At 33.0% G+C, this 27,786-nt stretch overlaps 1 protein-coding gene and 1 long non-coding RNA gene across 11 annotated transcripts in view; one reads left to right on the plus strand and one right to left on the minus strand.

Moving 5' to 3' along the window:
• The window catches only part of LOC111415419 (PDZ domain-containing guanine nucleotide exchange factor), a 126,570-nt gene that overhangs the window by 67,386 nt on the left and 31,398 nt on the right, over window positions 1-27,786 (minus strand). The window contains exon 1 of one of the 10 annotated variants that reach the window (XM_071194524.1): window positions 9,774-9,997. The exons of 8 other annotated variants lie outside the window; for them this stretch is intronic. Coding sequence is in view for 1 of the 2 variants with exons in the window: in XM_071194522.1 (XP_071050623.1) it covers window positions 256-263 (8 nt within the window). In the remaining variant the exon portion in view is untranslated. Of the gene's footprint in view, window positions 1-255; window positions 463-9,773; window positions 9,998-27,786 lie in introns of those variants that run through there. One more of the 10 variants, XM_071194522.1, reaches the window with a different exon arrangement.
• On the plus strand, window positions 27,238-27,616 carry LOC111419602 (uncharacterized). Its single transcript, XR_002706979.2, has 2 exons — window positions 27,238-27,394; window positions 27,543-27,616. It is a non-coding gene; the product is annotated as an uncharacterized lncRNA (long non-coding RNA).

Below are 27,786 nucleotides of genomic sequence, written 5' to 3' on the forward strand. Positions count from 1 at the left end.
TAACGTCGGAGTTTATTTAAGCATACAAAAGAATCCATTTCCTTTGATGATACAAAAAAACCTCTTAAAATGTAGTATTTGAGATGCAGGGATTTTTGTTTTAATTTATTTCTAAATGAAATTACCATCTGATTCAAGATTTACAAATAAAAACTTCTGTGTGTAATAAAAGATAAATATACAGTGTATAGAAGATTAATGTAATAAATTCCGACATTACTCAATATACGGGTTAAGAAATGTTTAAAACCTTACCATAGCATGTATTACAAGTTTACCCATTTCTAAACTAAACAATCAACCTGCATCTTATGTTAAACGTAAATATACATCACAAAAACAAACACGAAAACTAAAACACACCCAAATTTCGTAACTGTTTTAAATTCATCTTGTCGTATTTAAGCAAGCTGGTGACTTTTTAATATTGTCATAATTCCAATTAAAGCTTAAAATGTTATAAAGCGTGCAACGTACACGGTGGACGAGAACAAACTGTATGATTTAGCCGTCGCGTCGGTAAGGGAAACGTTCTACGCCCTCGTCTCGCCACCGTCGCCGTCCCCCGTCATCCTATCGATTGCACCCCGCGCGCACACACGAAAGCTTCGGTTTGGTTCCAAAAGGGAGGTTGAAAAGCTTGACGGTAGCAGTCGTGGTAGTCTTATTTTCGCAAGGCCGTAGGACAAATCGGCGTGTTGTTAGTCCCCCAGGACTGGACGCCCGACGGACACAAAAGGGACACGAATATAGAACGAGACCGTTGTTTTCATCCACACACGAATCGGTGTAAAATTCGGATGGGGATGAACGGTTTTGCTACGTTATTGGAGAGATTCAATAATAAAATCCTGAACAGGGATGCCGGTAGCGCTATCTTTGTTACTCTTTTAGTTAGTTTTTCCTCGTCCCCCTTTTTTTGTTAGCCTCCAGTCGTTATTGTGTAAAAGGAGGTTGCAACAAGTTGGAAATGAAATGTGTTTCTGGTTTTTAGGGAGGGGAAGTAATAAGGAAGCGTGTGTTGCGAATACCAAATGTTCGCTTAACTAACAATGAAAATTAATTGTGTTTGGGGCTATCGATTTCGTTAGGGTGGTTTTAATAAATTAGCTGTTGAAAAAAGGAAATTATTTTTTTTTCAATCAATCTAAAAACTTAACAAACACTTAATATAATTAAAGCATGATTTACTGGGAATGTTGAGGATTTTGTATGCAAGAATGAACAGCTGTGAAGAGAAAACGTGATATTTAATGAGAAGCTTGACTGGCTGGAGTACACAGTAATTGTGTGTTGTTGTGCTACAAGAGGAGTGCGAAAATGATATCATTATTTTAGTATAAATTGGGTATTTCGATATAAATAAAAAAAAACGTACTATTGATTCTTTTGCTATGCTTTAAAGTGAATAGACCAATTAGACTAATTGTAAGTAAAAGAAGAAGTGTTGGAATTTATTTTAGAACTTGTAATGAATATTGTGTAACCGATGTTCAGAAATGGACTAAAATTGAGCAGATGGGCTAGATTGGTGTTTGTTATAAATCACCCCCTATTAATTTAATTGTGCTTCTAGAGGCATTTTATGACTCGCTGTTTACCCTACTGTTGACCACAATATTGTTGTGAATGACTTTAATATATGTAAATTTTTTAGTGGATTCGCATAAGGATTAATAGTAGAACAGTTCTGAATTATTAATTTACCTGAAATTTTTCTCTGACGACGTGGTAGCTTTTTGTGATCTTGGATTTTTGATGGGTTTTCTATTGAAATTTGCATGGCAATGATTGTTAAGTTTCTTTATCATAATAAAGTTAACGAACGAACAAAGTCTAGAAATTATTAAAAAACAAGAAAAAACCAATATTATTCAGGACTAGGAACTAGGACAATTAAAACAACTATTTTAACATGCTAATATTTTGATTAAATTTTTAATCTTCCACAGGGCTTGTTTCTAAGTTCTTGAAACTGGCGAACATTAATACAAAAAAACGTCGAAAACAATAAATGAAACCTACCCGTTTCCATGTTGGAAGAAAATAGATTTTTCTGTTGTGAAAGTTTGATAATAATTTATTGTTTTCGACGTTTTTTTGTATTAATGTTTGCCAGTTTCAAGAACTTAGAAACAAGCCCTGAGGAAGATTAAAAATTAAATCGAAATATTGGCATGTTAAAATAGTTGTTTTAATTGACCTAGATCCTAGTCCTGAATTATATTGTTTTTTTTTACTGCTTACGGGATCAAACAACACAGATTTCCTGCTTATTATTAAAAAATACTACTAATTCTGAGTCGGCTTGCATCGGTCATAATTATAATAATATAATCAGTTTATTGTCATCAAAATTTACAATAATAACAGAAAAATATACATTAATCTATAACATTAACACAAGGTTGACCAAAAATCTATTTATCGCCAGAGGCGATGTTTTCAAAAAGACCCAACCGGCAATGTATGTATAGAATTAAGATAAATAATTAATATGGCAACTATGGGAAAAACAAAAACAAGAAAAAAATAAGTGTACATGTCAAGTAACAGAAAAAGAATAGGAAAGAACGAAATCGGATTAAGCGAAAAATGATGAGAAAAAGAGCAAGTAAAGCTGTCAGCTGAATAGGGAAAAGAGAAGAAGCAGATGACCTCAAAAATCAGTCTCAGATGACTGTAGAGACAACAGGTGATTTCTTAGCGAAGCTTTGAATACGGAAAAGCTGCGAGCATTACGCAATTCTGTGGGTAAATTATTATTATTATTAGTCCACAGAGTTATAGCTTGTACAGTGAATGATCTGTGAAGTCTGGCAACCCGGAGTCCTTTAAAGATTTGAGACCTATAACTATACTTCCGACACTATCTAAAATACTTGAGAGAGTAGTTGATTTACAGGTCCGCTATCATTTAGATTTATACAGTATTCTCCCTGATAAGCAGTCAGGCTTTAGGCCGGGATATAGCTGCCAGACGGCATTACTTGACATCACAGACGACATCTTGTCGAACACTGACCAGGGTAATTGTACTTTGTTAACTTTGCTTGATTTCAGTAAGGCATTTGACACCATAAATCATAATATGCTATTATCATTGTTACATTATATCGGCCTTGGACCGGGTGCCATAAGATATTTTCAAAATTATTTGAGTCATAGGAGTCAGTATGTCAGTCTTCCAGCGGGCTGCTCTGGTTCTTTGGGGGTTTCTAGGGGAGTACCTCAGGGGAGTATAAATGGACCGCTTCTCTTTATCATATATACATCTCAACTTTTCCGGAATATAACTGGTAATTACCATTTATATGCAGATGACTCTCAAATATATCATACTTTCAGTCCCAACGATATTTCAAGCGTGGTTGGCATGGTCAATGATGACCTACGTATAATTACGGATAGGGCCTTTAAGCATTGTTTAAACCTTAATCCTAGCAAATCTCAAATTTTGTTGTTCGGGCCTAGTGGCAGGAGAGAGGCTATTGCAAATAACCTCCATGGTAAAATTTCCATTAACAGTACAGTGCTCCAGATGAGATCTGAGGCTAAGAGTCTGGGAGTGGTGCTTGATCCTGCTCTGCGATTTGATGCTCACGTCAGCGGTCTGATTAGGAAGTCTGTGGGAGGACTCAAAGCGCTGTATCCTGCTCGCGGTTTGTTGCCGCGCGATGTAAAAAAGATGTTATGTGAAGGATTAATATTATCAAATTTTAACTTTTGCGATGTACTTTATGGACCTTGCTTGACTGTAGCAACATCGAGGAGAATTCAGTTAATTCAAAACTCATGTCTGCGATACATATATGGGGTTAGGAAGTACGATAGGATCTCACATACCTTGTCTATGGCTAACTGATTGAACATGGCTAACAGGAGGCGACTACATACGGTTTGTTTAACACACAAACTGCTCTGCAGCGGAAGGCCATCTTACTTGCATAGCAGAATTAGGCATCGCACGGACGTTCATAATGTGAACATTAGGAGGAAATCACTTCTTGTTATACCGAAACATAGGTTAACTCTATATACGCGATCATTTTCCTATACGGTTCAGCAGGTATATAATGACATTCCATCAGTATTTAAAAAATTAAGTGTATCATCATTTCGGCGGCGTTACAGGCAGCGTTTACTTCTCACGCAATAGTTTATTATTATTATATTATATTTTATTATTATATATATATTTTAGTTTAGTTTAGTTTAGTTTTGAATAGTTTTAAATTTCAACGATTTAATTTTGAATGTGATGTAGTTTTTGGATTAGTTTATTTTGGGTAATTTAATTTAATTTATTCTGTAATACATTAAGGGTCACCAATAAAGGCATTTATTATTACTATTATTATTATTATTATATATCGGTACGACGAACGGGAAACATGAGATATCAGACAGTGCTCTAGTAGGCACAGTACTAAAATGCAGTGAGCAGGTAAATTGGAGATTGAGAGAAAAGTACTTGGATATGATGTTATGGAGGCCATACACCTTAGGGTTTGCATGATGGTTTTAGCCTTGCATGTATAACCGAGTTTCATATTGTACACGTTATACACATACACGTTAGGGTTTGCATGCACAGTTTTGCCATAAACTCTCAGTTAAAGACAGTCGTGACGGTATGTGTAGGACAATTATCTACACTACTGTGCACGATATACCAAACTAACAATGGACGACGATAATCTGATAGTTGTACTTGGCTTAACACTTGTTCTACAGAATAGAAAAAGAAGAAGAGCTCGCTCGGAATGGTGTAAGCGTTGGTTATTGACAAGAAAGCAGTTCTCTCTCACTCCGTTAATACAAAGACAGGATACTGTTATGAGAAATGCAATATCAGCACATGAGAGACTAGCAGCAACATTAAGATTTCTTGCTACAGGAAGAACATTCCACCGTCGCAGACAATAAACTGAGAAGTCTGAGAACTGTACATGCAAGCTCGCCGGACACCACACACGCCTGGTTATGCATGCGAGCAAACGTAACCGAGCGGCAGAAAATATCAATTTTGATATTTGCTTGGTTGCATGTACATGCGCCGATAACTGTACAGTTTTATCACATACACGCTAGGGTTTGCCTGTCGGTTATGCATGTAAGGCTATAACCATCATGCAAACCCTATGGTGTATGGCCTCCATCATAACATGGTCATACTTTCATAAAATAAAGCGCAGACAATTATTTTGTAACCTCTCTAATTTGTTACGGAGACTAATCCAAAGGTCTGGGTACACGGCATCGACATAGTCCAAATGGGGGAGAATTAAAGAGTAACAGAGGTTGCGACGAACAATAGGTGGAAGGAAACCACCAAGTTTGCGTAGGGAATAGAAACAGAAATAAACCCTCCTGCAGACAGACTGAATCACCCCCAAGTTTTTAACTGTTTTAGAGAATTGTTGATGTTACCATCAAGTGTTAGATGGGTATTATAGATGGAGTAAAATTTTGTTAGCAAAAGTCTTGATCCGAAAGCCATAACTTGAGTCTTTACTATATTCAAACACAAGCTTTGGCGTCTAGACCAGTCTAAAACACTAACAAGATCTCTATTAAGCCGCATTACCGCTACTGCAAGTGCATCCACAACTGCAGATGTATAAATTTGGAGGTCGTCTGCATATAAGTGCTAGTTGCACTTAATTATCTTAGTAATGCAATTAATGAAGACGGTAAAGAGAAGTGGACCCAAAACACTGGCCTGAGGCACACCGCAACGGCTTGTAAATCCAGACGAGAAAGATGAGGAGTCACACACACACATGGAACGATTAGAGAGGCACAGCTTAATTATTGTCCCACTAAATAGGTTGTGGGTGCTATAGAAGATAAATTCCAGTCGAGGTGTTCACTATTGGATGTTGTTATGCCAGTGAATAAAGTACCGAAAATATGCCACCGCTAATTGATTTAATACAAAATGAGCCAAATCAGTCGATTCCACGCTGTTCACAGGAATTAGGAATCACATTGTGGCGAATTTTGCGTAAAGATTTTGACTTATAGGTACGTTTACAAGATCAAATTAACCCAGGGAAACTTAAGCCTCTTGATCATTTTAAGCGTTATTATTATTGGTCAAAATTGGATGGACTTGACATCAGTGATATGCGTTTTCAACAATATGGTGCCACATGCCACACAGCTGGTCAAGCTATTGATCTATTGAGGAGGAAATTCGGTAACCGTGTAATCTTCAGAAATTGTGTGGTCGAATAACCACCTCGCTCAAGTGATTTAACACCGTTAGATTTCTTTTTATGGGTTTCGTTGATTTTTGCCAATGTTGAAGAGATATTATCGAATTCAAAATTGTTATGTCATCTTGTGCTATTTTGACGTGCGACTTTTTTGTTATATAACTCAAAATAGTTCAAAATGCAAAACTTCTTCCTGATCAAATTTTAGTAAGCATTAAAAAACTGAAACTGAAACAATTGAACATGATCTACAAATTCTTAAATATGACAATGTTATACTGTCTATGTAAAATTGTAATTTGTAGCCTCTTACAAACTTTCGGCATTGTCCAAAGCTTTTGATATATTAAATCATGATTTGTTGCTATCAATATTGAGTTACATTAAAATTAGTTATATGGCTGTTGAGTTATATCGGGATTATCTTGCAGATAGGCAACAGTTTGGCAGATAGTGTGCCATCTCTTCTTCGCGGCAGTTGCATATGCACCAGGGTCTATTTAGGTCCAACACTTCTTGCTATACATTCACTTGTAAGCAATTTTTGGACTTAAGTACCTCTCATTTATATGCTGATGATACACAGCTATATTGCAGCTTTCTGTCACGTGACTTGTCAGATATGTAATATACAACAACTATATGCTAGCATTGACCAATGTTGTTTGCTGATAAATCCTAAGAAAACTCAAAGTATTTACCAAAAAAGCTGCGTTACATGTTGGTAGGTTAGATTTTTTCAAATTGGTAATTTGCTTATATATTTCTTTTTTGTATTTCTTCTTCGAATTGTATTTTTAATTTCTATTACAAAGATTACTTTCAAATGGATTTCAATAAATTAATAACCTAATAAAGCCAAAATAGAACGGAAAACGGATTTAACAAATGGAGTGCTAATAAAGTCGTACAATTTTAATGGCAACGAAAATACTGTAATTAAAAGAAAGAAAGTAATAAGCAGATAATGTTACCATAAAGATTTCGTAAAAAATCGAAGAAGTGGTGGAACCAAGTTATTTTCGGTCTACTGCATATTTCTAAATGCCGATGTTGTATATTACAGTGAAGAAGAAGCCCCCCAGTTCTCATAATGTGGGTTGATAAACAAATGGTAGCGCTTGAATCCAGAATTAAGGCAAGAAAAGAAATGGAAAGTGACAAAAAAAACGTGCGATGAAGATGAATATTTTTAAGTAGCTATATCTGTAATATTAAATAACTAATTTATAACATATTCTATAGGACGTATAAAGCAACGTCCAAGAGAATATGTTGTTTTGATATTCCGAAAATACGGTACGTAAACAACGAACTACAATTTGTCAGAATGCTACAACGACTAACAAAGAGAAATGTGTAGATATGTAGTTATGTGAAGCATGCAACATTTTGTTGGAATGGAAAATTGTTCTGGAAATAGTAGTAATACAATGATAGTCATTTCTTTAGTATTGATGCAGAGATCAATTCTAGTGTAACGGCACTGAAACAACATTTTTGTGTCCAGCCCAGTATTGCAGAAAATGATGAATATGTCCTTACAATACAAGAAGATCTCAAGCATCCTAACAGGAAATGTAACAGCCAAGTAAATAAGTGCTAACTCAAAGACTTAGATGGGAAGTGTGAAGCTGGCATAATGTCGTCCAGTTTAAGCTGAATATTAGATAGAAGAAAGTATATTGCCGTAGTGAAATACAACTTAAAATAGGCGTAATAGAAGGGGTTGTGGAACGAGTTATTGATTCCCAACACCCGTTGTGGTTTATCTAAAAAGTCAATTACTGTTTCATTAAGTTTAATTGAAATTTAATTCATGGTTTATTTGTCGTTAATTATTTATTGTTAATTACCTTAATCATCATTTAACTAAAAAATGGTATTATAAAATTCGATTATTATCACGTTAATTTTAACGTACGAAGTTTTTATCCCCACGAAATGTAACAAAACCTAATTAATAATTGACTTGGGTGTATTGTTCCTGATAAGGTATGCCAATGAAATATCTCTTGAGAAGTTGACTGCAAGCTGTCTCTTCATTTCTTTGATGGACTGGTTCCGGACGGGTTAATATGGTAATCTATGATTTCTCTGGTTATTTCTCTTACGCTGTCTTCCCCATCTCATAACGTTCTGAACCCAGTATAGATCCTTAACCTTGAAGTTCTGTCCGATCTGGTTTTTCCTAAGATTGTTCTCACTCCTCATTTCTACTACTCCTAACATGCTCTTAGATTTCTTTGTGTCTTCTGCACATTTCAAAGCCGTAAGTTATAATTGGGCGGATGCAGGTCTTGCATATCTACACTTTACCATCCATACACATAAATTTGTTGTACCAAGCAGTATCTCATAGACAACCTGAAATTGTGGACGATTTGTTAATCTAACTTTTCACGTCTTTTACGAGATAGCGAGTGCTTGAGATGTGCACACTCAAATAGGAATATTCCATGAGTTATTTGATGAGGTAACTCTCTTCCTACTATGGCTCTACCATGGATTTATTTTTTGAAATAACGCTACGCTCGGTTGATAGAACAGTTATCTTTGCAGGTCATCCTCTGAGCTGGAGATTATCGCAGCGTTGTCAGCGTAACATATTAGTTAGATTTTCTTTTGGTCCATTTTATATCCTAGGCTTTAAGTTATCACTTCCTCGATTATTTTATCCATTAACAGGTTGAACAAAAATAGACTGGGGAATAGGCTTTAACTTAGTGCATCTCTGCCCCTTACTTTAGTCGTATTGTTAGTGTTTAATTTCCGTATTATGTTTAGGATTTAAGCAGATGCACCTTTCTCTTTGTCTTTGCAGTTTCAGTATGTCTCCTAATCGTACTTATTCAAATGTTTTGGACAAATCGACGAAGCATATGAATACAGATGTGTTAAACTGAATTTTCTTTTCGTATTTGATAAACACACTAATAATTACGTGTTATTAAGAGTGCAGTCTTACAGTTTAAAATATTATACGACAAACAGGTGTTAGAGATAAGATTTTAAAAGAACTGACCTATTGTAATTTAGATGAGACTTAATTAACTATTGTATACAAGCCACCACGTGTATTAGTTATCGAAGAGCAAAAGTAAGAGGTATAATTACCACCAGGCATAGAGGACTATTACTCCGTACGTTGCACAATAAATCCTGAAGTCAATTCCAACACACCGTATTTTTCCAAGAATGCATTTTAAAGTGCATTTGTTAAACTATGCTCCTAACTAAAGACGATGTTTACAAAAGTGAAGATTGCAACTGAACCAATGTAAGGATGTATAATAAACTTTTCAATCTTAAATGTTATGCGGTTGCCTAAAAGATATTTATTAAATAGACTATTGATTTAGGAAATTTATTGATCAGCTTTAATCATAACGATTATAAAGTGTAAGTAATAAAAGTAAACAAACCGTCATAGCAACTCAAAAAACAGTAATAAATTGATAAATACAATTTTCCCAGTAATAATTACAACGAAATATAACAGGGAATAAGCCACAATTAACAAATAAATAAATTTAGATTTGGACTTACCAATGAAATACAGGATTAAAAAAAATAAAAAAAAACTATTTAGGTTTTTAGTAGAAGTCAATAACACATTTCACAGAAACTATCGCGAACATTCGAATTCAACTGCGCCGCATTCGTAAAGTTTATTAAATTCTAAAACAAAGGATGTATAACTAACCGGTTATGAATGTTTATAACAATAATTTTGCAAGTTACGATTTCTTTCATCGTTCAAATCACAAACTTCACTAAATCACGGTACCTCTGAAAATAATCTGAACGCTGTTATCGGTTATGAGTAAACAATTTGCAAAACGATAAATCCGACGACGTTTCATTAAATAGTTATGAGTAACTTCGTGCCAACGAATGAACGAAGGTGTTTGTACATAAACGGGTTATCTTGAAAAATAAATTTCAGATTGCAGACAGAAATTTATGTAATTGTTTATTTTATACAAAAGAAAGAAAAAAATTTAAATTTTATAAAAGTTTGGATATAATATTTGTAATTTGAATTCATTACTATTCTAATTAAATACCTGTTGTTTTAAATTTCGACATTATTCATTATTAATTAAAAAAACAATGGCATTGATTTTGAATTAAAGTTTGCTAATTAATAATGTAAACGTAATATTAAACTTTAATGTCGAATATATTCTTTGTATTTCATTCAAAATGTTTTCGTATCAAAATGTTGTAAACACGTGCCTATTTATGTTTCGTTTTAGTTATCTAAATATTTTCCAGCTCGAAAATCTATTTGTATAAGATGAGAACATGGCATTTAAATACATAAACTCTTTTTCCTTATAAGGAAATTTATTGGAATACGAGCGTTGTTAATTTGTAATATGGTACAAATTAACAACACGATCTCGATTACATACGTGACTTCGATATAACCGTATTACGTAAATATTTTCGAGTTTAATAACTACATAATAATAAGTAGATGTGGGCTTTGAAGTTAATTAACGATTAATTTATAAAACAATGTTCAATGTTATGTATTGTTATTTATAACATAAAAAGTTAAGTGGCCTTCTGTTATAATTGAATTTTACTGAAATATATGCAATCAGTACAAGCATGAGGAGAGATTTCTGTTTCAATTTACATGACTTTGTAGATTTGTATACATCGAATGATTGTTTTAAATGGTTTACTCAGAACTGGTAACAAAGTAATAAACAAACCGATGTAAAAAAAAAAATTTTGAGGCATTTCTATTATATCAGTATCCTACTCGAAGTACAGATTGTTTGTTTCTATGAGTTCAAAGTTTTCCTACTCTAAATAATGAGGTGTTGATAGACTTCAATACAAGGTCATTTTTAAAGCACGAGAAGGTTTGCAGAGCATTTAGGTTCAAGGAGGACCATCACCTGCCTTGGGTGGAAGATTATACTTTAGAAAGAGTTTTTGCAAACCAAGTTTAACACCTTAAAAATCCAGTTGTCTTAATTCTTGATAAACATGGAAGTCATTTGACTTATAATAATAAGTAATAAAATGAAATTATTTATTTTGTGGTTGCCCCTAAATATATCCCATACACACTATAAATATATGTATATTGTTCGGATATCAAGGTAATTGGATCTGAAATGAAAAAAAAATGTACGGAAAGACATGATACCGTGAATAAACGCATTAAACATGCAAAGCTTTCAAACTTCGCAACACCATTAGTGATTACAAAGGGTTCTGATGTCTACTCTGTGATTAATTCTGTTTTGTAAAACAAGATCATTTCTATCTAACTAACTGAGCTTGTAGAACACAATCTAATTGCGCTTAATCATACCTCTGAAATAGAAAAGTGAGGAGTAATTTTCTATGGTTAATAATAGCGGATATGTAGTCATCTACAAAACGCCTGGATTTTTTTCCTATTACCAAATTTTTATTGCGTGTACTCTTCATGATCTGTAGATCAGTCTGATCATATTTTAACACGACAATGAAAGATTTATGCGAATAAAATACTGTTCTTTAGCATATGGACGAAATTACTGATGCAGAATATGTTAGATTGGATTTTATATGTGTAAAAAGAGACGAGTTGGAGAAACATTCAGAAGTGAATGGGTTGAATTGATAAAGGTTGTATAAAGGTGTATCGAACCGGTTGTACCTTAGTTAGAGTAACATACTTAAAAGACACTGGAAACTGGTTCGAATGGTAGTACTCAAAGAGATTCCCCTAGGGTTCATGAGACACTGCCAAGACCGGCACGGGATCGAAAAATTGTGTAATGTTCAAAATCGTGTATTATAAAATCGACACTATTGAAAATCTTCCCGAAACTGTTTGAACAAGTAAAGAGCGAAAACAAAGACATTGGGGGCAGACGAGATAAGGACATTAGTGTAAGGTCATAAGTATAAGTAGCCTCTTACAGCTCTCTTCATCCGTGCCATTTCATCAATGTCATCAGTACCATTTTTTATCATGTCCAGAGTAATATTTTTTTTGGTAGTCGGTCTTGATCCATTCTTGGTAAATGTCCGTACTATCTAAGTTGTGCAGTTTTTATGTCATCTACAATATCATGTTTTACTTTCATTAAATCCCTTATGTCTTTGTTTCTAATCCTTTTTAGTCTAGATTTTCCAGCTCTTCTCCAGGAATCTATATAGTTTTATGTCTTATCCTTTTTAAACTACATTTTACAGCTAGGTTATTGCACTTGTAATTATATTAAGTGTGTTCATTTGTGATATGGTTTCTTATCCTGCAGATTTCTTTCGGCTATCGCCTCGTTAAGTATTCCTTCCTTCAATATTTCTATGCTCATGTATTGCTATGAGCTGCAATGTTTGATGTTCTGTTTGTCCGAGATAGGCAGATTACACATGCATTCAGTTTTCGGAAAGTTAACTTCTAAGCCTCATTTATCATACTTTTCAATTAATTTGCTTGTCATATACTCAGTATCATCAATATGCTGCGCTATCACTTGATCCCCACCAAATGCCAAGGTAATCTACACCTTGGTCACTCTTTCATTTATTAACCTAGGTGATTGCTTTTTTCACCTCTGACACAGTTATTCTTATTGGTAATAACAGGCATGATTATACTTGTACTATTGTTATCTATGTTTTAAGATTTTCTTCTATCTTCTACCCCTTTCTGTCCTGCTATCGAAGAAATTATATCTTTTATTCTTTCTCGTATTATGTTCTTGAGTATTTTCTAACTTTCTGTGTATTTTACTTAAGAGAAAGCTGTTACGTAGGTATTGAGTCTAGAGTAGAGCATGTTCTCACGCATATTTCATTATTTTTTGTAGCAAACAGTTTTCGCACACTTGCTTGTATTTGCTTATATGCAACATTATCGTTTAACTTTATTGAGATTAGCACAATGTTGTATAATTTTCATTTTTCTTTTTATTTCCGATTCGATCTTGTCGTCCCACCAATATGGCTTTTGGCACTTTTCTCCTATGTGCTGGTTTCTATTGCTGCACAATTTTATACATTCACTCTTCCTCAATACTATCGAATGATGTTCTAAGAACATCATGATGTTCTAAGAACAGTTTAGTACTTAGGCTAGTTTAATAGAGTTCTTTTGTGCTTTCATGTTCTAGACTATTTAGGTTGTATCTTATTTCCATCACTATTTCTCTTTTGTCATTTTCTTCTTTCTTGCCTTGTTGGTATTTTGTGGATATTGAAAGTATTACCAATGCTTTAAGTACATGGTCCCTATCACATGAGGTTCCTTTTATAACTTTTACATCAAGGACCTTTAGGTAACCTTCTCTATTTCTTCATTTAAAAGTTTGAAATTGATCTTTGTGTTTATTAGGTAGTCCCTATGTATTATTAGATCCCTATGATGTTTTCATTTATCGGTTCTCATGTTGCTATAAGCTTTCTAAATCTTCTATGTATGATAATAGTCACTTCCTGCTTATATCCCGGTTTTCGGATCCTACCTTTAGATATTTCAGTTCATTTACTTTCTTTGAAACATCCTGAAAATTACACGTGCCAAGATTCATTTAACTTTTCTTCTGCTTGGTTCGTAGTCTTGAGTTTAATCCTTGTCGGAGACTCTTCATTATGTTTGGTAGTACTTACATATGGTACCATATGTACTATACAAAATACTGATAATATTTGATGGTATAATTGACCTTATAAAATTCTCCCCAATTAGATTATTATATTAAGTAATTATATTTATATAACTTACATATTTATTATATTTTATATGTATAATAATATATTATAGTTTTTGTTATATAGGAATATTATATTTTATTATATTGATTTTTGATTTCATTATATTAAAATAGTTTACGATATATGTATTTCAATATATAGTTTATATTAACATATAATTTTCATTTCTTTTGAGGTTTCGACTTATGGTTTCACTGTATTACTTTGGTAATTTTTTAGTAATTATTAGTAATTATTTTCATTTACTATAGGAATTGTGTAAAGTAAATGGATTGCATATACCTATTTATTTTCTTAATTTTTCTTTGTGATTCAGTCATCTTGGCTATAAATCACATCACACCGCTTGCCTGTTCGGAACTTTTACAACACTACAGAGCAGGTAAAACCTGGATTGAATGATGGCCCCGTGAACGTAGGTCGTTTCTAGTACAATTTTATGCCTCTACGAGCGGCTCTTTTCGCATTATATCTGAACAGAACTGTACACAATATTTGATGTATTTTATTATTGTTTATTGAAGTTATCGTTCCTTAATTTTGCTTTACGTTGATCTACTATTGAAACCTAATTAGTATTTGTATTTTCAAGTTCACCTACCTTCTATGTGTATAACAAAGTAAACTTTTATGCTAAAAATTTCAACAGTAGTTTATCTGGCTTTGAAGGAAATTATAAAATCAAATAAATGAACATCCAGAATAACAAATAATTGGAATTTTATACTTAATTTAATACTACTAATTTTTTTAATGCACATTCTTTAGTTTCCAACTTTACGTGTTATATAATACACAATTTAAATTAAATTACTATCATTATTTCCGAAAGTTATAATTTACAATTTGTATTTCAAGTTTTTGGAACTTACAAGTGAAAATATTATAATGAGACTAATAGGATATTCAATATTTTCCTATTTTCTAGAAATAAGCAGAACAGCCACGGGATAGAGGGATGACGAATAAAGATCATCTCACTATTTGTGTTTGTAACTATCGCAATTTCATTTTAAAAGAGGGCTTACCGATTCAATCAGCATTCGCCAATAGGCGAAGCATTCCTGAATTGTGTTGGTTTAAATTATCAGTTGAAAGCTTTCTGTATATGTATGTATATGGACATATTGCCGATATTTTTATAATCATAATTTGAATATAATGGAATTGTATTGTTTGTATAATTGAATTGTATATTAGCGAGTATTAGCGAGTATATTACTTGCTACATACCACAATAATTGAGATATAATGTATATAAAAATCGATAAGTTCCCGTAGTTTTATATTTTAATTTCACGAAGTTAATTTTATTGTTACTAAATCTCGTAATTTGTGAGTATAGATTAAGAAAACCCATAAATTGTTTAAAAAAGCTAGACTTCCATCAAGTATGGAAAGAATTACGAAAATTTCGAAGAAACTCAAGCTGTTTATAGGCGCAGCGAAAAGGATTTCCAGAACAATTTGGAAAATTTATTTGATATAAGGTAGACTGTGTACTGTTAAATGGGAGGTCGGTTGTAGCATCGCGAATAACTCTACAACGACTCACGATGGCGCGTCTCACTCAAGAATTGAGACGAGTCGTTGACATGTAAAAAATTGTTCACCAGTCGCCTGCGTCACAATGCGCACATTGCGTGTGTTAGAAATTTTTATTTTTATAACAAAAAGTAAGTTTTGATCGTAAACTATTTTTAATTTTTTTCTCTTATTACATACAATACACATATGCATATTATTAACAATTGCAATTTCTGTGTGGTGTTTTAAATATTCGTACAACCACACCCACACACATCAAAGTACGTATATTGAATTTGTTATATGTATAGATAGCCACGCGTGTATAACAACGTATAACTTTTTATATGGAGTCGTACGAAGGTATGCCTAATAATATTTATGATGTGTCTCTAACAGCATTCTCTTCTTCTGTAGGAATTGTAGACTTCATAACAAATGTTTATTCAAGAACAAGAGAAAGAGTTATCTTTCCATTGTGAAGAAATATATGTTGGAACAGAAAAGAAGTATAAAAATGTAAGTATTTAAGTAAGTTGTGAATACCAAATACAAAAAAATAAAGTTAAATTATTCAAAAATAAAATACACGTCTAGATTTGTTTTTTAAATGAGACATTATCAAACAATTTGGTTATACCATTGGTAACAATGCCACTGTTAGTGCCATCGTCACAATTATTGGTTAAATTATAATTTAACATGAAGGCAGGCTTCAAACGATCAATACTTACTGAAAATGAAATGTAATTACGAAGGATTATAAAAATTTTAGCAACAACACTATATACCTATATTTATAAAATTGAAGGTATCAATTTTAAACGTTTTACTTTTTATGGGATATTTTTGTTTATAATAAAGTAATTTGATAATTTAACAAAAATACTGGCTACATTAATAAGGCTACAATTTTGCTGTTGGAATGAGATTGTCTTTTTGTTATTTTCAATTTTGAATTGACGGATTACTTAATACCTATTTCGCTAAACTTATTGAGCTACTATCTATATTGAGAAATATTGATAAGACCCTAAAAATTAGGCCAACTGGTGGCATGCATGAAATGAGGTGCATGATGAGCAGTAGTCATTGAAAATATTATTGTTGTGTTCTTTACTTAAATTGAGTCACAAAGACAAACAAGCAAACAAAAACTATTAATATTTGTTATATTATGATAAAACCTTATCAAAATTTCTGTTTTCTGAAATCATTGAAGGATTACGAAACTGTGGACAAGTCAATTATAACTATAACTTTACCCTTTAAGAATCAAGACGTATATACACTGTGTTAATTAATTATCGTAACCCACGTGATCTGTGTAATATTGGCTGCATATTTCAATATGTAGTGGTAGCTTGGATAATTTTAAATTAGTAACCAGATGTTGGCAGCTGATCGTGCGCAAGGTGCGTAAAGCGTATTGTACAAAGTTGGCCACACGAAGGATTTCAACGTATGAAAAGTGAACTCCCTGACATGCCCTAATCGTGACGTCAAGTGTTACAGACGCTGACGTTTTAAGAGAAAAGTATTTATTAAAGTATATAAATTACATAATTAAATAATAATAAAAGAAAAATACATAACTTTCATAATCAAAATGTTTAATTAGGAAAAGCAGTCTCTAGCTCCCACAGCTTCGTAACTCGTGACGTCACCTCCCCTTCTTTCCCTTCAAAACGCGTTTTGCTGTCTCTGGCCAATTATTTTAAATAAAAGGACAGAAAGTTAGACCATTTTTTATATTCAAAATATTTTTTTAATTATTTAAAATTTATGTAAATATATTTTAAGCGGCTTTTAAAGTTAATGAATTGTCGCCATCGTTTTTAGGAACTTTCGTCGGGTTGCAATACCAATCTGTGATATTGGTTGCATACTTTGTCGGGTACGATAATTAATTAACACACTGTATACGCAAAATAAAAACTGCCTCATAGACCAAATAGCGACTACAACCATGCTATTGCGTTCATATGATTTTATAGATACACAGTTTCTAAAGCTGTTTGCATGATAAACTCGATTAGTTTCGCAATGTGCACCAGCATTCAGGATGTAAGATCAATTTATCGCAAGGGGATCTCTTGGAATTCTAGGAGCATTTTATCCAAATACTTTTTTTGATATTACAGCTTGTTGTGAACCTTAGGTCGTCTCCAACCCCAAACCTTCATCTTTCTTAAGTCGTCCTCCATACTGACCACAAATCGTCTCTTTCACCTCCCAACCAATCTTTTAACCACAGGTCCACGGCGATCAATGATAATTCTAATGGTACTTTTTATATCCATTCTGGCTACATGGATTGTTCATCGCAACGCTTACATTTTGATAAATTCCAAATGTCCTGGTATGTTTCCACTGCCAGCCTTTCATCGCATGCTTGGTTTTTGTAAAATTTGTTTTTAAGCCCATTTTCCCCGCCACGTTATCTACCTCGTATATCTATGTCATCGGCGAATGCCAAGATCCGCGTTGACTTGTTTAATATTATTCCAATGTTCAAAGTTCTGCATCTCGTGCTACCTTTTCCAGGGCAATGTTAAATAGCAGACATGACAGCCCATATCACTGTCGCAGACCTTCGTAGTTTTGAAATGTTTTTGATAGATTCCGTGTGTTCTGTCTTTACGGGAAACCTTTCTGAGAGTTAAACGTATCATTGCTACCAAACAAGGAGGTATATTGAATTGTGGAATGTTTTTGTTTTAATAAATTTAGTTACAAATTTCTCTATATTTTCTGAAAGTTCGCCGTTTTTGTAAAAGTGTGTATATTTATTTATATTACTTATTGTATTAGATAAAAAGTTGGCTAATTTTGTGTCGGTTAAGAGTAAAAATCTGTGTTCCCACTTGAAAATAAACGATATTTTTCTTCAAGAGCCCTTCTTCATAAGGAGACAAAACTTCGTTTTTAGAAGCAAAAACTTCATTCTTTAAAAGCAATAAAGGTTACAGATGAAATGGCTGTCTAGGTAATACAAAATTTTTATGAGTAAATAACCGCAGAGGAAAAAACAATTTCTTCTGTAATGTGGCAGAAATATAGACAATTGTATTCAGACTCTAAAAAGGACTCTCTTAAAAGAAAATATCCGCAATAACTTTTCTTTATTATTTTCAAATTATTAAACATAAAAATTTACCGTATTTTATGTATTATATAATTAATTTTTTCCCAAATGTATTTGGTGTCCTTTTATAACAACTAATCTAGCACCTAATTCATGTTATACTTTTGTCGTAATACGCTTAATCCATATTAAGCCATAAATTAAGATGTTCATAATCTTATCTTTTTCTTTTTAAATTTGATTATAGTTCCAATTGATAGCCCATCGTGTATTGTAATCACACATCGCTCTCCTCGGGGTAGTTTTGAGTCTTTTATGACGAGATTGAACATGGTATTGAGCAAATTAATGTTGAATAGGAATATTGTCCAGACCGGCGATTTTAATGTACATTTTCATAAAGTATGTAGAGAGGCGGAGATGCTCTGTTCTTTATGCAGATCTTATGGCTTGGTCAGGACAAATTATGAGAATACTAGAAACGATGCATGTTTGGACAACGTTTTCACAAATATTCGCAAGTGTATTTATTTGTCCAGTGTTGGTGATCCATGCTTGTCTGACCACTTAGCTAGTTGTTTTAAATGTATAGATCCGGTAAAGCCCTCATTTGCAAAAAAAATAACAACCTATAGACCTGTTCCAAAGCTTGGTCTATTTACTTTCTATAATAATGTTGCAAAGATAAACTTTGAATTTGTAGATTGCGTTGTAATGGAGATTACTGATAAGTTTTCCATGTTTATACAAGAAATGACAGCTGCTTTAAATGCTAGTTTTCCAGTTAAAACAAAAATGTCTAATACTCATTCTGAACTAAATTTGCATTGGTTCAGTGATGACATTAAATATCTTAGAGAGAAGTTACACACACTAAATAATTTTCGATATTAGTATTTTTAAAGAATACTAATATATATTAAAGAATACTAATATCGACTATATATAAAAAATGCTAAAAATACTCAAGTTGCCATGTGGAAAGTAATTAATAGCAACAAATTATCAAATAAATCTCCCATCAATGAAAATGTTAATGCAGATGATTTCAACAGGTTTTTTTAGCAACGTTGCTGAAAGTATTATTTCACCCATCTCGATTAATGTGAGAGATGCTAAAACACACAGCTATGACAATCAACCTGAGGATGCCGCTAAGGTTAAATTAAGGTTTGCGGAAGTGAGTTTTATCCTGCACCTGTTCTTTAAAAAATTTATCGAGTGAAGATTCATTGCACGCTGCATTGGTGAGGACTGTTGTTGATCTTATAAACGTTCCTCTATGTAAGTTGATTAATCAGTGCATCGTTTCCGAAACTTTTCCTTCCTGTCTCAAGGTCGCGAGAATTGTTGCGAGTTCTCAATGCGAGGCCCATTTCTATTACACCCATTTTCGGTAAAATTTTTTAGACTGTGCTGAAAAATCAAATTGTGTGTTTCCTAGAAGAAAACAGTTTATTGCACTGTACCCAATTTTAGGAGAGGTAAATCGACGTCTGCTGCTGTCAGTAAACTTATGGAATTTGTGTTGTATTGCTTTGATGATAGGTTATATGCCCACGTATTTCACGACCTGACAAAAGCATTTGACTGCATCTCCCACGACCTTCTTCTGCGTAAGCTCTGTCATGCTTCATTTTGACAATAATAGTGTGAATTTAATAAAATCCTATTTGGAAGATCGCGTTCAATATGTTACATATAATAATCAGTCATCTGGTAGTTGACCTATAAAGTACGGAGTCCTACAGAGATTGGTTCTCAGCCCTATATTATTCATAAACGATCTGTTAACCCTTAGTAATAGTAACAACGAAATTGTTCTTTTTGCCGATGACACTAGTGCATTGCAGAAATCTGGTAACCTGTGTGATCTGGAGCAACTAGTTGATGAATCCCAAAAAAATATTTTTAACTGGTTTTCTGCGAATCGTCTTTTAAACATTGTTTTCTTATCTTTTTTGGTTATCTTTATTTTGCATTATAGTGACTATTATTATTATTTTGTTCTCTTTACTCTGGAAATAAAGGCAATTTATTATTATTATATCTATAAGATTTACATCTTCTGCACATCTTGTCATCTGATTCAAAACTAATTGTTGCTCTGAGTTTTGAAATTATTAAAGCAGTCTACTTATTTAATCGAACTTGGGATTGTTTTACAGACTAAGTTCTGTAACAAGAAAGTACAAATTTAAGTTTTTGAAACATGAGTTCTTTTAAAGCTGTTTGAAACAATTTGATGATAGAGGAGATCTATTACCATGTTTTCTTACATTTTTCATTGGTTGTGTAAAAATTTACAAAACCTTAAAATCCATAACAAATGTGAGAAAGTTGAGCGTAAGCTACTCCAGTTCATTCAAACCATCAGGGGGAAGTGTATACACGAAACTACATTTATGTTTAATAAAAATTCATCTTTTGAAATGTATCAATGTTTAAAAATTATAAAAGAAATATGTAATTATATTCTTCACACAATTATACAAAATAAAAAGAAACTGACATCTTTTAACCGTAACTTTATGAATTGATTTATTTCATCTCATAACAAATATCGTTTGAATTCGAAGTTTTTTGCAAAGGTCGTCGATGTTCTCACGGTCTTAACCCTTTCATTATCTTATGCTCCATTTAACGCAATGAGCTGATTACCGGGACAGAATCGTTGACCCGCTTTTAGTAATTCTTGTCCCAAGCTAAAACCATTCACCGTTAACCAGTATTTTTATGAATACTGCGGCTAGTATCATTCATTCGGTTATTTAAGCCTGTGCTGCGTTCTTATCGGACGCTAGAATGTCTCAAGCATTTCCTTTTAACCTGGTTTACTAACATAAGAGTTTCTATATGGAATTGACCTACACAATATTACTACTTACTAACTCCTTAACCCATATAATATCTCACTCTAAAGTATTTATAAAAATATTGTAATTCAAAATTATATATATAGGGAATGAGAGCAACTTTCGACACCTTATAAATAAAGGAGCTTATCAAAGATTTATGCGTCATCCAAATAAAAACGTGTTAGTTTGATGTTGAAATCGTTTTCTAAAGAAAATCTCAATATAACAAAAGGAATAAAAATTTTGATGATTCACGCATAAACCATGAATCATTATCATAATTAATAACGCAGCTAACGAAAACTAATTAAAGCATAAAATAGAAAAACATTTTTTTAAAACAAATTAAACAGTTTCATCAAACTTTGACATTATCTTAATTCATATAAAGAATAATCTTTTATACTGATTAAAAGCATTAATAAAAAATAAATAAAATAATCGTTCACGTTTAATAACTTGAATGACGTGGGAGTTAAGCCAAGAGGGATATCTCGTTTGCCTTAGTAAAAGCCAATTTAGAAACTACTTCTGTCAATTGGCATACGCCTGTTGGGGGAGGAAGAACGCCGGCTTATATTGTGCATAGAAGAGTTGAAAAGCACCGAGAGAATAAGCTTCTCGCCGGTGGGCAATTAAAAGTATTAAAACGTCGCGTGCGTGCAGTGTTGAACGCAAGGGTCGACCAAGCGAGAGTTCACTGAACACTAAAACAACATCTCTTAATACGAAGACGAATGCCTCCTCGCGTATAGCGGTACATTGTGCCATTCACTAACGTTTTCTAGGGAAAAAGAAACGGCTTGCGTACGTGGGAAATGTCTTTGTACCGGTTGACGTCTAATTTTCAGTTAACGAGATGAAATTATTTGAATTTTTCTTCATAGAAATTCATTGAAATAATCCACTTACCATAATGAAGTAAAAAATGGAATAACATGGATAATATCGCATGTGTGGAGGCAGTAAAGTTCATATATCCTTAATTACACCTAGCAGCACACCTGCTCCAACATTTATGATACGTATAAAAAGCCTATTTTGTCGATAAAAAAGAATAATAGGTTAAAATTGCAAAAAAATTTTGTACCAATAAATTCATGCGATTACCCAGTACTTAAAAATATATATATCTTATCAAAATAAATTTAATGTGGAAATATGCAAAGAGATAACAACTCCGCCCATAAGTTATATTTACCGAAGTGTTTAGCATAAAAACAGAAAAATTATAAGTTTATTAAATGAATTTTATATTACACATACGCATTTAGATGAAATATACATCGGTCAAAAGCGATCACTGAACTCCAATGCTTCATTTACTTATCAAAAATAGACTTCACCTCTAAGTTATTCGAAATGAAATATGTCGCTTTAAATTAAGCTTTAAATCATGCTCAATACAAGAAAAATAGAAAAAATTACTTGTTTCAATGTGCACTTAACATTTTTAAGCGGTTCAAGTAATTTGCAAAAAACGCTTGGAATTTATTTTAAAAGGGGAATTTCAAACTGATTTTGTCGTCACCTTCTACGAATTTAAAAAATATTTAAATATAAATACCGTTTTATATAGAACTGAATAATATATGAATTGAATAGTTTAAAATTTTTGTGCAGGATGTCCGATGTATCGTAGAAAATCATTGTTAATAATTAAAAACAGTTAATGAGGCTACAATGGCGCCGGAACACTCTAACAATGGCACCAAATATTGTAGTTTAATTTTCTTTTCTGGGAAAACAATAAGCGCCGAAGAACTTTAACTTTCTATCTTGCGTTATAAAACACCATATTTAACTTGGGATAAATAATTATGTATTCTGTTTTTTTTTTCAATAATAAGTGACGGAAAATCGCAGATTTGAAAGTAGTAATTTGATTTTATAGTACTGATGATACTAGTATTCGTATTTGTGTTTCTTCTGCTACATCTTTAGTTATACTACAACTAAGAAATTTTGTTTACATAAGAAATGTAAAAATGAATTCAATCTTCATGGCATAAAGATATTATTAAAACTAGAGAGCTATCCACATAACAGTATCTACCATTCTTGAATGTGTTCTCACTAGTTGCTGCCCAGAAAAAAGAATGGATCAAACAAGAAAATCAAAAAAAAGATACCCACCACCTTGAAAAACGTGGGAAGCGGATTTCGCGATTCATGTAATTAATTAGTATAAAATTAAAAATGTTAATAGTCAATAGGTTATAAGGAAATGGAATATAAAATGATATAAAACGTCGACCTCCATTTTATATCCTTTTTATGCCATCATCAAAATGTGTCAATGATTTATGAACAAATTTAATAAGACTTTCAGCCAGATTTTGAAATCTGTGTTGTACGGAGAAATTTTAATTTCAACTCTGAATCATAAAGCAAAGCCAATAAAAGGATTGGTGGAAAAAGGTTAAGCAAACTACTCGATTAATTAAACTACTAATCGAGAAGCTTTTGGATTTGCTATTCGTAGACACAACCCAGGTTTAACTAAATGAATGAAGAACTTTTTTGTTAGCTAAAGAATCGTGTTAGTGTTCCATTAAGTTAATTTAATTTAGATTTATAACACAGCAAAAATAAACTTCACGAATAAATTATGTAAAAAAATTATTAACCAACACATTATAATTCGACCAACATAATCTGCATATCTTGTTAAGACGGTCGATAAGCATACGTGATGTCATCTATAAATCTTCTCAATGAACAAATGAACGACCATAGATACATAAGTAGGTGATTAGGACAACTAAAAATATACTCCAAAAATATTTTGGTTTAAATCAATGATTTTAAAAATTCTTGAAAATTGCGAAATGAATAAATGACCGCTTATGAAATCAAATGTGGAAGACTCTACTAGAAGACTGGCAGAGGAAATGAAGAAACTTAACGTCATACCAGACGCGCAACATAGCACGATCCTGCAGATCCTCAATTTCATTGAGCACATCTCCGATGAACTGGGACAGTATTTCTAGACGTAGTCAAGACGTTCGAAAGAACGTTCCAAAACAAAGTTGAACATCACCGGTGATTCGGCCAGGACTATGAGAACAGAAGCGCTGCAAGGGTCAGCATTCTTTACTCTGCTATTCCACATCTTTGTGAGAGACATACCATAGGTGCCGCACGTCAACCAGGCGATGTGCGCTGAAGATATCTGCATCTTAGATGAAGACCCCAAGAGACAGAAACATAGTACGAATTTGGAGAATCCAGATCCATTCAGGAAAAAGTATGGAATTGTTTTGCTGGAGTAGTGGATGAAGGAAAGAACTCTGCGACGATCCTATCCGACTTAAGATCTTCAACAGAATCATTCCTTATCGCCAAAAAGTATTTAGAAGTCTATATAGAAGTCGCAGTTCGCGCGCGACAACTGTTGAGTCTTTACAAAGCTATTATCACACCAATGACCATCTACGACGTATCTACCGTCTGGACGACGGCTAAAGACTGTTATATGCAGAGGTTTCAAGTTGTTCAAAACCGGGTGCTACATATTTACCATCACCACATTCACATAGTCAACAGCCAAGAGAACAAGGGAAGAAAACATATACTCATCAGAAAGGTAATGGACTACAATCCGGCAATTCCGAAGAGGTACAAAAGGTCAAGCCCTTACATAATGGAGCGTTGTTTATGGCAACTGACTGCGAACCGAGTAACTCTGTGTTCGTACAAATAATCTTGAAATTGACGTTGTCGGGAGAATGCGGACAGCTTTATCCATCTTTCGTGATGGAAATCGATTTCGTGAATGACACCAGTTTACCCGGAGTCGTGACGTACAGCTAATTTAGCGGGTACTCCGATAATCTGAAACAATTTAATCTTTTCCATAGAGCGCGTAGTCAGTGTAAAAAGATTAGAATTATATCTTTTGAAAAAAAATAAAATATATTCAAATAATGTTTTGTTCTCCAATAAATAACTTCATAAACTCTGCAAATGATAAACGTGCTTAACTTCTTTCTATAAAAACGCCATCTGTGGAAACCTTATAATACAAATGGGCACTCAGGGGATTCACATATGGGAATTAAATTATTAAATTCTAGGCATTTTTCGGATATTTATATGACAACAAATATTGCGTCAAAACCTTGTTGTTCTTCTCCATTACTTATATGGTTTTGGTGATTTCGCAGAACACCTGGATTCAAAACGGGAAACACATTCTTCCATGCCGTCTGTTATGATGACGATGCTGTCCTTATTGTAGATTCTGAGGACAACCTCCAAAGGTACTACTTTCTTTAAACACTAAAGCAAAGGAATTAAATGTGCTCATTAACAGCGGAGATGAAATGCTATTACTAACCATTCCAAGGAAATGATAAAATATAAGCTGAAAATCGACTCCAATTACTCACTCGAGCAGGTGAATCGCTTCAAATATTTGTGGGTTGAAATAACGAGTCACAAAAATCTTTTTAACGAAGTGAGAGAGCAAACAAAATACAAGACATTTCTAAAAGCTCTGAACACCATCTGATGCCATCATCTCCAAATATCAAGAAGTATTCAGCCTTCTTTTGATTCACGTCCAATGTTTGCTGAGCCTGGGATTGCTCCTGTTCGGCCGTACGCCGTTCCTGTACTCTAGGCGAGTAGTAACTCTTGGTCTTTTTCGACGTTTCTTAGTCACAAAGCCTCGCAGAGTTCACCAGTTCTCAAGAACTCTGGATACAGTTGACTGGGTGATCGAAAATTGCGCTACTAGCTGCGTCTGTGTCATCTTTTGACGACGACCTTCTACGATCGCCTTCTGAATCGCTCTAGACACATCACGAATGTTGTTTCGCCTTCCCATGTCAGTAAATACAGAAAAATAAATGCGAAAATATTTCAACAAATAATATTTCAAAAAGTGCTAAAATTAAAATATCGCCTCATATGTCCGAATTTTCGGAAAAAAGAGAAAAATCCATTTTTCACATCAAATTTTGTTATTCTTGCGATCATTTGATTGCTGTAACCACAAAAAAAGTTATGCCAAGTTTTCAAAATATGATAATATTTGACTGCTATAAGACCCATCATAGCATACGTGGCAGGAGCAAGGCCAGATACAAGGAGGACTCTACAAATAATGAGAACAGTCGAGATGAAAACACTAAGAAATATACATAGAAAACTACACGACAAAATATAGAACGAAAATATCAAACAATACGGAACACAGGATTTAGAAAGATGGGTGAAGTAGAGACGAAGATTCTGGGACAAACATATAAAAAGAATGGAAGACGACAGACTGTTAAAAACGCAAAAATTAATAACATAGTAGGAAAAAGATCACAGGGAAGGCCACCAAAACTATGGTAAAAATGTTTTTAAATTAATGAATGCTGCCAAATATCCTCAAGGTTCCCATTAAGTATACATACTTACATATATAATTTAATTAACTGCATATAATTATCAATGTATACTATTTTTGCATAACTGGTAAAAATAAAAATGGTCTGTTATAATGTTCTTAGTGTATGTACATGGTATGTAAATCTTAGTAATTAGACATGGTGGAGGTGGAGTACGTTGAGCAGTAATGATATGTCATTTTTTTATAAAATATATAATTATTGGCCAGAAATGGGTTAAGAAAACTATCATGACCTAGATATAACACTCTACCGTATTTGCCTTCTTAAGTTTGATGCACCATTTATAAATATTTGACAACATCAACTCATAAAAATGTTCATATAAGTTTTAAAATTTGTATTTTGAATTGAATTGTATTGATTTCCGTAGAACACATTGTTAAAAAAAAAACTGGTTCCGTCACGATATTCCTTCTTATAGTCGCTAAGTCCATACGAACACGTTGAAATGTTTTGTAATTTGAAAAATTTATAAAATGTAAGATCATGGAAATATACACAATTTACCGATAGAATTGATAAATTAATCAATAGGGATACTCGACAAAGGTACTTTTTTGTTTTTGTTTTCCTTTTTGTTTTTCTTTTTGTTTTCTGTTTTTGTAATAATCTATGCGTTGTACGTTCAATTTGTTTTAACGATTTCCATAAAGGAGATAATTTCGTCGACGTTGCTTTTTAAATTTCTTTTTTATAGTGATTTCTGATGATGAACTATGTAAATAGTTCGAAACGTTAAATGACTTAACAATAAAATAAATACAAAATCAAGAGGAATTTCATGTATTTGGATTTTAATCATTAAAAAATGTTCAATAAATACAATTCATCCAGAATGTTAGAAGCAGGATTTGCCTGATTTAAAACACGATTTTCATCAATGATTTAAATCAAAAAGAAAATAAAAATATCTTTATACACGATGGTCCCTTACTAATGGG

This window comes from Onthophagus taurus, chromosome 2 (assembly GCF_036711975.1).
Source record: "Onthophagus taurus isolate NC chromosome 2, IU_Otau_3.0, whole genome shotgun sequence".
NCBI lineage: Eukaryota > Metazoa > Arthropoda > Insecta > Coleoptera > Scarabaeidae > Onthophagus > Onthophagus taurus.